Source organism: Pterocles gutturalis, unplaced genomic scaffold, assembly GCF_000699245.1.
Source record: "Pterocles gutturalis isolate BGI_N339 unplaced genomic scaffold, ASM69924v1 scaffold5539, whole genome shotgun sequence".
In the NCBI taxonomy this organism is placed as follows: domain Eukaryota; kingdom Metazoa; phylum Chordata; class Aves; order Pterocliformes; family Pteroclidae; genus Pterocles; species Pterocles gutturalis.
The window spans coordinates 8,634-22,587 of NW_010135611.1; the positions used below are offsets into that span (position 1 = coordinate 8,634).

Below are 13,954 nucleotides of genomic sequence, written 5' to 3' on the forward strand. Positions count from 1 at the left end.
CAGCAAGAGGAATTTCATTATGTTTCAGCTGTGGGTGTATGCGGCAGGCAGCCTAATTCAGCAGCAGCAGCGTCTCATTCCCAGTTTGCTCAGTGGGCTGCTTCTATACCCTGTATCTCCCGAGTAAGCCAGCAAACACAACGTCAGCCTATTGTTTTTAGCAGCATCTCTAAAATAACACAGCAGTGGAACGCAGTGTGCTCTTGCGTGCTTTAACTGGAGGCATCTTAAAAATGGAGGAGGGGAAAGAGGCGTGGACCCTTTGGGTCTGCGTCTAGAGTGAGGTGCTCTGTACCCCGTGCTGGTCTTCAAAGCCTAGCAGGTTCCCGTGAAACCAGAAAATGTAAGGAAATTCCTGATTCCCTCTTCTTTTTACCCTGATGGTTTGTTCAGCATAACGAGGCAATTTCTAGCCTTGATGCAGCATGTCCCAGCCTCTGGGCAGGACAGAGCCTTGGCATGGATTTTCTCTAGAAGAAGGTATTTCTCTAGGCAGTCGGGCACAAAGAGAACAGAATGAAAAGCTTTGACTGGACTACCTTTTCCCCTCTGCTTTAAATGGAAGCATGATGTTCTCTGAAATGTCTGTCTTTCTCTCCATTACCCCGAAGAATAGTTCTTTTTAACCATTTCCACTGAAGCAGTTGGGCTCTCTCTGTATCTTGCTGGCTAGCTTCTTTGTCTCCAGAAAGTTACAGGCAGCTCTATCTGGCTGTGATATTTTACAGGGAAAAAAAAGGATTGTGCTGCCAATGTTAAAAACAAACAAAAGAGCAATAACAAAATAACCAACTTTCTTGCAAAAACCTGAGAGGCTCAAATAGTATTTCAGTTTGGAGTTCTGATAATGGAACTTTCTTTGTGTTAAGAGTTGCATCTCTGGCTATTCCGTAGAAACCCACCTACATCTGGCACACTTAAAGCCTCAGGAAAATTTCCATTGAGACACGTAGGGATTTGCCAGCCAAAATCCCTGGTGATTCTGTCAGTGTGGAGTAGTTGTGCTCATCCCTTGGGAGCGATGTTCTTGCAGAGATTCCCAAGCCTGTGCTCATGCTGGAGGTTAATCCTTAATATGCTCCAGGTGAAACAGGGACACTGGACTGCTGTCTTCAGAGCAGGAGGGGTGATGAGCTGTGTCCTGTCTTTATGCCTCCAGACCACAAACCACTCAAATCAGTTTTATTGTCAGTATCGCATTACAACACAAGCGTCGGAAATTATATCCCTTTAAAAAAAAAAATAAAAAATCAAACACCACCCACAACTTAAAAAAAAACCAAACCAAACGCAGAGCTCTCCTGTATGATGTCTGAATCTGAATTGCGCAGATGCTTTTTTTAGGGGGAGAGAGAGAGCACACACTTCAGCCCAGGGCTGGGAGAGCTTGTTGCAGCCCTGGCAGCTGCGGCGTGGAGAGACCCTCTCTCCTGGGCTGCTGGTACCTTCCCTCTGACAGTGTCCTCCTCTCTGGTCCTGGCTTGCCTCTCCCTGTGCCTCTAATGACAGTGACATTCTTTCTCAAAGCTAGCAGCATATTTTCCCTGCAAATGTGAGGGGTGGGGGACCACGCAATGTAACTGCAAGTGACCGCTGCCAGACTTCTCTTGCTGTCATCTGGGAGGAAGGACAATTTAAATTCTTCAGATTTTTTTTAAGTATTGAGACTATCATGATGTATTACAGTTTAAAGGTTGCAGAAAGCTGAATTTTTTAACAACAGAAGCTAAGTGAAAACCTGTAACACCCTTAGGGAATTCAGCCCTAACTGTGGACTCCGTTAAATTCCTCAACTCTCTATGTTAAAAGATAAATAGAAGAATTGGAGGGGAAATTATATCCCTTTGGTATGCCCGTGGGTGGGCAGAAAAGTGGGACTGGAAGGAACCTTCTGAATTTTTGGCACCCTTTCTGTCATAAGGAGATTCCTAATGCAGCCCCTTTTGTAACCCAGACCATTTTAATGGACACAGTAATGATACCAGAGGGTGTCATTTATCAGGGTCCTTGCTCCTGATAGATATTAGTTCACGGAAATGTCTCTTTCCATTGTAAAAAAGACTTGCAGTATTTCTTTTAAGCAGTATTGCATCATTTTTTGGAGCTTTCTCTTCCCCAATCACTGTCACACTTCCCCAGAATGGCTGGCGGATGGACTGCCAGCTGTCCAGAGCAATGCAGAACAATTTGTTAAAGATTACAACTTTGCCATTGTAATAATCCATATTCCTGTTGAACTTGATCGTTAATACTGATCTTTACATTGGATTATGATCCACTGAAAGGTGAAAAATATTAAAATAATAAAGACTACGCTACGATTTTTCTCCCTTTTTTACTGTTCTTTGTAGGGACAGAAAATTTTGACCATCTGTGTGGTTCTCTGAAAATCTATTAAAGCATTTATTTCACTTCTTCCCCCCCCCCCACCCCCCTTTTTTTTTTTTTTTTTTTTTTTTTTTTTTTTTTTTTCCCTCCTTTTCTTGCCTTTAAGTGGAAAGACTGGCTGCAATGCGTTCAGATTCTCTGGTACCTGGGACCCACACGCCTCCCATCAGAAGAAAAAGCAAATTTGCCACTCTTGGAAGGCTTTTTAAGCCGTGGAAATGGAGGAAGAAGAAGAGTGAAAAATTTAAGCACACTTCAGCAGGTAATAGTCGCGGTCGGGTCGGTTTGTTATAATCTGCAACTATTTGCTCAACAAGGCTAAAAATTCGTAGTGAGGGCCCAATTTATACGTCTTTTAAGGTTGTTGAACCTTGCCTCGGAGAGATTTCTCAGATTCTAAGAGATCTTTGTTAGCAGCTTTTTCTTTAAAAAACAACCCAAAACAACATGTTTGGTGCACTGCAGTTAAAGCGGTAGCTCGCCAAAACTGTCTGTTCAGGTTCGGCCACTACAGCTAGAGGGTAACCCAGGAGAAATCTTGTAACATTGATTTGGCAGATTATGGGTAAAGGAAATGGCAGTATAAAAAGACAACACTAGTGGAGGATTTAGCCACATTCAAACTCCTCTAAGCGCCAATAGAAGAATGAGAAAAATGTATGACAAAGGAGTTGACATTGTGTTGACTGGCTTGCTAACTGTAAATTATTTGTTCCATTGGGCAGGAAAGATGTGTCACTTGTTTTCTGAGAAAAACCAAACTCTCTTCCTGCCCCACCCTCCTTCTGCCATCACTTGCTAACGCTCCTGGTTTAAGACTCTAAAAAGTCTATTAAAAAATAAATGTGGAGAACTGCAAAACCGGGGTTTTATATTGTAAAATGGTCTGAGCAAGAATCCCGGATCCAGGCACTGATGCATGTGGTGGAAGCTTGTACCTGGCGTGTTTGTTTTCAAGCTGTGTTTAGAAGGTTTCTTTCCTTTGTTCTTCCGTGATGACTAATAATTGCTACATGTGGTATTGCAAGTCTTGAGCCTGGATTGTCTGTGAGAAAACATGAATTTTCTTCTGATTTCTTATTGTTCTCACTAGAACTAGAAAGAAAGCAACGAGGATCTTGCACCTTTTAGTGCCAGAAGAGTCTTGAGTTACAGCCCAGTTGCTCCCTGACCTGTTTATTGCACAATGGAAGCTTTCAGGCAGGACTTGGCTGTACCTTCTGGCACCCCAAAGCCTGTACTCCTGAAAATGGTCCATAATTGCACGAGAAGTCTCATTTAGCTAAGTGCGAATTCTTGCATGAGGTTAAATGCAGAATGAGAGTTTTCAGGGTGCACACCTGAAGGTGCTCTTTACTGCGTGCTGTTTAAGCTGCTCTCTGATGTGTCAGGCAGAGACTAATGAACTGGAATAGACAACTGAATTACTCTGAGTGGTGATTGTATTTTTGACTTGACAGCTGAGGAGCTATTGTCACCAGAAATGACATGTTTCTGCAAAACAAAAGGCTTGTCTTTCATGTTCTGTATCAGTCATAACCAAAGTGCAGTGTAGCAGGATTTCCGTGAAAACCATGGAGCTCTTAGGGATAACATGGATGCTGTGGTGACAACTATTTTGAAGCTAGTTCGGGGATGCTGAGTTAGTTGGTTACAACTAGGAGGTTAACCATGGCAATTTGGGATGTATCGTGGATTGCAAAAGCCTGCCTAGTATTTATTTGTATGGTTTATCCAGCTTGGGGAGCTGGGGCTGAGCTGCATAGCGCTGTGGCTAGGCTAATTAGTTTGAAGCTGATTTCAATGCGCCTGCATTGTCTTCTCTGGGCATTACAAGAAGTGTTGCATAGATTTACCCCATTTACCAAAACATTTGGAAAGCACACAGTGATTAAAACCAGAGTAAAAACATATATTTCCTTTTCCCAGAGGAGAAGGAAGCTTTACCAGACATGCCAGCAGATCTCCTCCCCTGGTAAGAGGGACGCAAGAGTCTGAAGAACTAACTTAAAAGCCAGGTCTCCAGGTTGCAGGAATATTTGACGATTGCAGTATTGAGTTTGATCTCAGCTGAATCCAAAACCTTTTTTTTTTAAAAAAAAAATCATTTCTAGTAAGCTAACAGTATCCTGCAGCTGCTCTGCAAAATTGTTATTCTTGTCAGCTCCCCTGCCACTAACTGCAGCAAAATTGACAGGGATGTCAAATTTGCTGAGCACCCTGCAGGAGGCACTGGGAGAGATTTACTTCTGGACTGTACCAGAGCTGGGGACCCCACGGTTTCCAGAATCCCTGAGCCTGGCGAAAGGGAATCCACCAGGATCCTACCAGACCGGCAATTCAGCAGCATTGCTTGAGCCCAGGATGTGTAATACAAAAGATTTTGAACTGGAAAGCTAGTGGTTTTCTGCCAGCATTTCCATGACCTCTCATCTAATACCTCTGATCTCACTGAGAAAATATATTTAATTTTTATAATAAATCAAAGGACAAGCTTATGAGGCAGCACAATGAGAGCCAGCATGAAACTTCCTAATACAGGCTTATTTTCTTCTAATGCACTGATAAATGTGATGCTTTGAAAAAATATATTTCCTATTAGTGTCGTACAGGCATGCAACCAAGCTTTCCCACCTGCATAGAACATCAATAATTATCAAAAAATAAATAACTAATACAAGTATTTTATTAGACTCTTATTTGCTGCAACAATAGATTCAATTGTTTTAAATGTGGAAAGAGGTAAGGATCAAAACACATGACCTTATCTGTTGAAACTTCCTTTGAAATTAATGGGGGTATTTTCTGGGAGAGGACTGGAAGAAAGAGAGTCTCAGGCTGATATTTGAGGTTGAAAGGTTGCTTTTTTCTTGAGATTTCCAAGTGCTAACATTTTGTATCCGTATCTTTATCAGACTAAAAGCTCTGATTATTCAGAGATGAATGCATTAATTCAGTGGTCAGTTGGCAAAAAACCCTTTTTGGCAGTGGGAAAAGTTATTTTCTGACACCTGATAATTGCATAAAATGAGACAGAAAATCCGTAATCTGATTGATGGAGGATCTTCATATTATACTTACTACATATGGTTTCTTTCAGCACATCAATACTCACATCATGATGTTTGAGCATAACAAATCCCCCATCCTCTGTCTTCATTATTGTGTCATCACTGACAACCAGAAGGTTAGAACGATGCCGGTGTTTCATAGACTTTATGTATTTGTAGGTCACGTTGGCTCTGATATCCCTGTAGCGACTACGCAGGAAGGTTCAAAGGCTGCCTTGGCGCTGGTTTAATCATGAAGGTGCAAGTCGCGGGTTTTGATGCAGACATCTAATGCCTTTGCCTTGTGGTTGGTCTGTCTGTGAGCATCACGATCAGGTATTTAGTAGAGTGACCAGAACAGGTAGAAAAGATCATGCGACGGGGTGGTCTGTTGTTGCAGACGGTAAACGCCAGCTGAGCCCACATCAGGAGTTTGCTTTGAGCAACCTCTTCTGCTGGAAGGTGGAGTGCTGAGGAGGTTGCTCAGGACACGAGTGGCAGGTGGGCTCCATCTGTAGACAGGCTCGCTCTCAGAGCAAAGGGAAGGGAGATTGTACTGAGTGAGGGGCACCACTGTGCCACAGGGGGATGAGAAACAAGTTAATTCTCACAGTAATTCTCCTCCTGGACAGAAGTGAAGCTCCTCCAGCACAGCGCATTTTTCGGTGTCGAGACTGCAAATCGTTTCACCACAGAAGGTCCTAATGAGAGTTCTTGGATGGATGCTGAAACTCCCACAGTACAATATGAATGCTCCTGACAGTGAAGTTATATATACAGGGAGTTAGACAAAGAAATTAAATTCAGCCACAATGTTATCTGTGCTGTAGTCAAAAGTGTGGTGTAGTTTTTTTTTTTTTAACTCGCCTAAAATTTCATCTTGCAGAGAAAGCGTGGAAACCTTGATTACCACGGAGGGCCAAAGGCCCCTCACGGCAATGAACAGTATGTTAAAGCTGACAGCTCCACCTTTGGGAGCACAGGCAAACTTCTAAATGGCAGGGTTATATCAGTTAGTGGGATGGTTTCTTTTAATTGATAAGGAGCAGTCTGACCTATGGCAGAAGATGCCAGGAAGAAACAGTGGATTTTCTTTGCCCAAGCACATTTCCTTGGCTGGATGCAGCTGGGATGTCTCCAGGAGGCTGCACAGGTTTTTAAAGCCACTCCGGGCTCTCTGAGAATCAGCAAAGCAGAGAGCAAAAGAGAAAGCTGACTATCTCCTCAGCCAGACCTCTGTCATTGTTTTTAATACTTTGATCTTGTTCTGCTTGCCTTGATGTGAATTTGAAAACAGTTCCTGGGTGTGCTGTTGTTTTATTGCAGTGTTGTGCGCGTGCTGGTGAGATGTCATTTCCTGGCGATGTTTTGGAGAAGGAGGTGCTTCTGAAATAAAGAAGCCTGAGGGAGGATAGGTTCTGGGCTTACTTGAAATATTATTGAAGTTTTTTTATCGCTGTATTCATCAAGAGCCAACTGCCTGCAATCTTTCAGATAAAAAGTATTTCAGCTGCTTGCAGGAGGCTGAATAGGGGGAAGATGTCTTGTTTTGCCATTTGACATTTCTGCTCACCTTCATTTTAAAGAGTTGGTGTGTCTGTCTTCCCCCATCCTTGCTCCCTGAGTTGCGGTGCTCAGGCAGAGTGGAGGGGAGGGATCATCTAACTTGTACTTGGAGGAAACTGGTTGGACTGAGAAGAGGAAAGCAGGAGATGGTGAGAAGTTAAGGGGTGTGGAGAAAACTCAGTTGTAAGTAGGGAAGGCAAGGAGTTCAGCAATGTTTGGGTTAGGTACGTAGACACCCTGTGCAATGAGCAGAGAAAGTCCAGTGTCACAAGAAAGCTCCAGAGCAGCTCTATGACAATAGAGCTCTATGACAATGACACCCCTCTAAGTAGAAGCTTGTCTGAGACAGTCAGTCATACTAAAGAAAGAAAAGGAAATCTGTTAAACTCGGGCTTTCCATTCCTCCTAGGTACTTTGAAACCTCCCTTCATTCGTTTACCAGGTCTCTCTCCTAGAAATACTTACAACTCCTTCCACAGGACAGTGGGGATGGATGTGTCCTCTAGTGCCGCAGCTCCCATCCCCAAAACCCACGGTTGAGCTAGCAAGCCATGTCCTGTTCTGTGGCCTAAGGAAGATGTGACAGTGACTTCCTAGCCTCATGCTTTGGGGTGCCCTTCTGAGAAAAGGCAAGTCTCACTCCTACTTCATTTAAAGCTTTGTTTGCTTAGTGTAAAATTGTAGAGGTTGGTGTTCAGGAAACTGTCTCAGGGTGTAGGGCAGGGGGGAGTTTTTAGGGATAAAGACTGAGGCTGAACAAAGCGGACCTGGACATCAGAAGAGCCAAGAGGCAAATCAGTGTGAGGTGGCCATCATCGGTTGGGTTGGGGAAGGTGGAATTGGGGGACTAGGACTTTCAGGGTGGATTCGTGGGTTGATCTGCTGCCCAAGGACCTTAGGACTCTCTTAACAGCTGTCTGTACGGAGGATGACAATCTTCTCTTGCTAGCAGTTACTCTGTTGAACTGAAATAGCTGAGATCTGCTCTCAGGATCTAAAGATGAAAGCCCAGTAGTGTAGGCAGTGCCACAAAATGGAGCACCTGGAGGTCTTCAGTTTGCTTTTTTAGGGAGGGCATGCATGTTCTTCCATTTACTTCGATTCACGCTCAAACTGTTTAAAGAAAATTTGGTGTGCCAAACCTAAATCCACTCATGCAGCCTTTAGTGGCCCCACTCCCAGAATCTGCATTAAAACAGCCATCATTCATTTAATGCTCAAATGCTGTCTTTTTTCACTTGCTAGGCCTCAGTGCTTTGGTTTTTCCAACCAGAGTTTTTTTAAAAGTGCTCTATAAAAATTCATATCTCAATGTGTTTATGTAAGTTAAGTCTCCCAGTCAGAAGAGGGATTGTTTAAATTTGGCAACACTTAGGCAAGGACTTTCAATGTTTCTGATGAGTAATAAGGAGAAAACAAAATGTGGTAAATCTGTGCAATTAGAGGAACTGCTATTCATGAACCATCCCCAGATCGTTTTAGTCCTACTACTGGTTATTTCTAACTGCAATAGGTAAATACTTTGAACGTTGTTTTCCAGAATATTCTGATCCGTAGAAATTTAGTAATGTGTTTCCAGTGCTGCTCTTAAGCCTTCCTACTCCCTTCTGCTTTGCCAATGATTGCCACTCATGTTTTCTCATGTAAAACTCTTGGGCTGTTAAACTACTGGTGCTATTTGGTGACACCTTTTCCTGGGGAAGTAAAGGAGCAGCCTGCAGACATGCGTGCCCTCACCTCTGCCTGTACTTTTTGGGGAGGTGGTCTGGGGGCAGGGAGATGCCTTTTCCTGGGGAAGTAAGGGAGCAGCCTGCAGACATGCCTGCCCTCACCTCTGCCTGTACTTTTGGGGAGGTGGTCTGGGGGCGGGGAGAGGTTTTGGGTGGTTTTTCCAAGTGCCTACCAAGTTATTGAAATCTATCCACAAAGGTCCTATTTTCAGCCTGTACTTTGAAAGCAGTGGTTTTGTTTGGATTGTTGGCTAGCAAGAATTAACTGTGTTTTAAAGTACTTTATGGTCCCATTCTGCTCCCTGAATTTAATTTAATAACTACTGTGATCCCATGTGAAAGGTATGAATATTTCAGTTACAATTCCTCTTATACTTTAAGGCCAAACTATCTCTAGGTTTAGGTCGGAGTACTGAGGTAATTATGTTTTTTTCTTCCTTCACCCTCTTATTCTCATGACTTGGAAAAGTAATTCTGAATCGGCGCTGAGAAAGAGAGCGGAGTCTCCCCTGCAGTGTAGCTGGGTCTGAAGTTACCCTGAAGCCTGAAACACCCCTGAGTCCTGTTCTCATCCTTGTTAAAGTCCATCCGTGAGACGGTTCAAAACCTCCAGTAGCCCTTTCGGTGTGAGACAGTGAGCAGCCGATACGGACACTGGTCCCAGAGAGGTATTTTTGCAGTGCTGGGGCAGCTCGTAGAGCGTCAGTGCTGTGATGAAAATCACTGATCGTTACTCAGATTGTGGGAGAAGAGAAAGACATGGCGCTGATGTGAAACCGAGTCCAGTCTTCCAAAAAAGAGCTCCAGTTTTGTAAAAATCGAGCATTACAACCAGAGTTACTCAGTGCTTCTTTTCCTCTGTTTTGTGGGGGTTTTTGAGAGAGGTGCAAGTTGTTATTCTCTGAAGAAAAGCACCATTTGGCAGGAATTTGGGTTGTTCATTAATGCATGTTGACTTAAGCAAATGTTTTTATCTGAAGGAAATTCCAGGAAATAAGCACGTTATATTTCAGTATAATCTAGATTAATTTTAGAAGAGTATATTATTCAAATATACATTTCCATTTCAAATTTGATTTACATATTAACAAGTATAGCTAAACATTTGAATTCCAAATATAAAATGACCTGACAGGGAAACAATTGTATTTTAAGTCTGCTGAAATATTACACTGCTTGAGCTCAAGGACTGAATAAAAAATTAAAATCCATTTTCAGTTTTATTTTTTGCATTGATCCAAAATTGCACACTTGTATTCCTTAACTTTGGAAGTGAAAGAGAGTTATATTCTCAGTCTAAATGCAGGTTGCCCATAGCTTCTCTTTGCATGCACTAACATTTTCTTAATGTCTTTTGAGAAGCTGGCCTGCAGTTGCACCAGAATTTGTGCAAAACTATAGGCAACTTTTAAAAAATTTCTTTTCTATAGAGGGAGCAGAGCTAGCCTGTGTATCTGCTTACTGCTATGGAACCGAAGATCCACAGAGATTTTTAAACCCGGTGGTCAATCACAACCATGCGGTTAGATAAACAGCCCCAAGCTTCTGGTGGCAGAAGGCGTTCCACAGCAAGGGAGAGCAGTGAGTGATGTTTGCTTCTTTATTGCTGGAGTTATAAATTATCAGTGGTTTTAGATCAGTCATATTAGGCGGATTAAAAGAATTCAAATGCGTTTGGAAGCGGCAGATCTAATCTGTGCACAGAAGGCAGTTAAAGCAGTTGTCTGTCCTTGAACTGCTAAATGGGAGCTCCTGATTCAAAGACGGGGGGTATAATCGCTCCCCCAGGAGCATGTATTCCACTACAGAGCAGCATCACTGTGTCTTCCCGAGATCTGCTGCAGAACATTTGCAGGGTTTAAGAAGTGGACTTTGCTTAGCTGGACTGAAAAATGCATTTTGGGATCGTTCTAGCCCCATGGCAGCTGTAATGGAACATGTGAGATGAGGCCCTTAAATGTGTCCCTTCTTACAGGAAAGGGATGTTTAATGAGGCTGTTTGGGTTTTATGCTAATTACATTTCCAGCTGCTGTGAAGATTATACGAGGCCGCCCAAACTGTAATAATGCGACATAATTCTACAACAATGCATTCCTGTTAAAATAATATAATAACACAATTAATCCATTAGAGAATTTACAGCAAATTTTAAGGATTGAAAAAATAGATGCTGTTTAATAGCATAAGCTTCTGCATGGTATATGGATTAGAGAATGACATTCATTTGAGATCTTTTAAGAAGTGTTTTACCAACAAATCAGCAATAATAGAATAGCTGGTTGAGAGGAGAGAGAACAAGCATGTTTGGAAGAAGCTCAGTCTTGTGTAAAAAATTGTTGTATATCCTCAGCTGCTATTGCCGTGACTCATGAATGTACAGTCTTCATCAGCCTGGGTCCTTACAGATTATTTTATAGTGCTTTCATTTAACAACAAAATGTGTTAAAGCAGCTTTTTATTTTTAGGTTGCATTTGAAGCATGGAAATTAATTAGTATTTCTCAGCCTGTTGGCTTTCATTCTTCAGGTTTCTACTGCCCTTTTTAAAGATGCAGGGGAAGAAGTAACATTCCACAGTGACATCGAGCCATGAGGCATCTGGTCTGTGGCAGAAGAAAGACTGAGTGATCATGGTCAGCTGAAGCACCAGGTTATCCCAGTGACCAAAAAAAGCTGCAGGTCCTTTCTGGCAGGATCACAGAATCACAGAATGGTTTGGGATGGCAAGGACCTTAAAGCTCATCCAGTTCCAACCCCCTGCCATGGGCAGGGACACCTCCCACTAGCCCAGGTTGCTCAAAGCCTCATCCAGCCTGGCCTTGAACCCCTCCAGGGATGGGGCATCCACAGCTTCTCTGGGCAACCTGGGCCACTGCCTCACCACCCGCACAGTGAAAAATTTCTTCCTAATATCTTCCTATTCTATATTCATATCCTCTCATTGCAGATGCTGGCTGGTTGCAGGATCCTGCAAGGGGAAAACCTCCCCTGCCTTTCAGAGACTGATGCCCGGTAGTCTCCAAAAGGCAAATTTGTTAGATGCCTTCACTCAGAAGTGCTGTTGAGGAAGTTTTACTCCTAGAATACTGTTTTGCTCTCGCCTGATGTTTCCCACAGGGGGGAAATTAAGCAGGAAGCCCCAAAGCCAGCGTGGCGGTACCTCGGGTGAGCCCTGCTTTGACAGTGACCTGACTGATGTCTGACCCGTGTTATGATTGGGAACTGGGTTGGTATGGTAATATGAACATGCAGCCCAATGACTCAAATCTGATGGCATTTTTTTTTAATTACAGTAGCTGCACTTTTATTTCCGTGTCTATGAACTTCATTAAAAGGGCACATACAGCTAGATGTGTAGGGTATTGTCAGCAGGGATGAGAATCTCCGGTCCACGGAGGTCTGAAACATGGATGGTAGTCACCCAGACAAAACCATTAGCTTCATGAGCTCTTTCCAGGGCTGCTGGGGCTAAGATATTGAGGAATAATAAATAGTTGCTAGAAAGAGAAACTGAATTGTCCTGTGTACAGAGGTTCAATAGGAAAAATCAGGTTATGAATTGCGAACAAGATTATGAATTGGGAATCAAAGATAGCTTGATGAAGAGCAGTTTCTTAGAAATCTTGGTCTAAGCCTTGTTTATACTAGGGCTTGTTTATACATTGTAACTTGAATTATTTAAACTGTAAATATGAAACAGATTAGTTATATTGCCATAAACCCTTGGGTGGATGTTTATTCAGTTCATAAGCTCATTCATTTTATTTTAATTCATTAAGGCCAATTCAGTTTTGAATTAAAATGTCCATGCAAGTGTTTAATGGGGCATTGGTGATCCTCCTTGAATTAATTCAATTCAGATTGTTTTTCCTGAGCGCCCATGTTATAGCCACAGGAGTTAGTGTGTAGAAAAGAGTCAGTCAGATAACTGCCTGAGCTTCCAGAAGAGATGGGATCGAGAGGCTCTGGACTGACCTGAGGGACTAGGTAAAAGAAGTCTGAGGTGGTGATTAGAGCATTTACTAAAGAGGGGAAGCTGTTGTGCTCTCTCCCAAATTCTGCTGCTAACCCATCTCAGTCTTGTTGCAAACAATGCCTATAGATTATTACATTCCAAGTATTGCGGGACTTAATTGCAGTTTCACCAGGTCTCCTCTTTTTTCTGGTCGTTGTGTCCATGTGTAGGGTTTCTTAAGAACTGCAGCTCACTAGGTCAAGTCATACAGAGACAATCTTGGCTTCCAGTAATAAAAAGGATTATTAAAAACTTGATGTGACTGTAAAAGAAAGTCTTGGAAACCAAAAGCATGGGAAAAAAAATCTCAAATTCTTGTTTGAAATTAAACTCACTATTTTGAAGAAACTTACAGATTTTCTGAATATGTTTATACTTTTTTTTTCTTGATACCACTTACGTTTTCAGAAGAATGTTTCAGTTCCGTAGTATGGTATCTGTATAAAGAGAATTGGTGTAGTTAAAAATAAGACTTATTTTTATTTCCATTTATTTGTATAGGCTGAAGATATAATACTATCTGTTGTTAACTGCATCTGAATAGTTTGTTATCTACAGGATGTCCCACACTTGTAGATAAAAGTGGTGCTAGAATAATCCATGCCACTGAACATCACTCGCTATTCCTTTTGTTCTTGCTGGAGTAGCAGGTATATGTTTCTAGGCTGAAAAAATGGAGTGTCTTGGTCTCTTATTTTGCATCTGAATATGTGCATGTAGATTTTTGAAGGCACAGACCTTGGTTCCTCTTAAAAAGGTTTTCACGTGACAATTAACACTCTTGGTCCTTTTTATCTTCAGAGCTCTATATGCGTCTCTCCAAGTTAATCAAGCAATCACAAACAATTCTGTTTATCAAAACGGGCAGTGAAAGTCATCCTTTTGCTGTGGTAAATCATACTTTTTCAACTTAACAGCATTACTTGCCTATTTTAAAACAGAATTTATGTTTGCCACTAGCTACTGCTTGAGGCTGAAAACACCAGTTTCCTCACCTCTCTGTGTCCTGCAGGAAGCTGTGTCTCCATGTACTCTTCATTACTTCCTTAGTTAGAAGTAGCACGGGACTGACAGCTGATGTACATAGATAGATAAGCAGGACTCTGAGGAAGGTCCAAAGAGTGCGCAGATACGCTTCTGCCTGAGGGCGATGACATTTATTTGTGCTGAAAATGGCTGACAATGGGTTTGATTTTCTTCCTGCT

The 13,954-nt window shown here is 42.3% G+C and overlaps 1 protein-coding gene across 1 annotated transcript in view; it reads left to right on the plus strand.

Moving 5' to 3' along the window:
* Positions 1-2,502: 2,502 nt before the first annotated feature.
* Positions 2,503-13,954, plus strand: part of LOC104467976 (phosphatase and actin regulator 1-like) — a gene marked incomplete at its 3' end in the record, with an annotated part of 67,206 nt that continues 55,754 nt past the window's right edge. The window contains exon 1 of the mRNA XM_010081960.1: positions 2,503-2,650. Coding sequence (XP_010080262.1) covers positions 2,512-2,650 — 139 coding nt within the window. The remainder of the gene's footprint in view (positions 2,651-13,954) is intronic.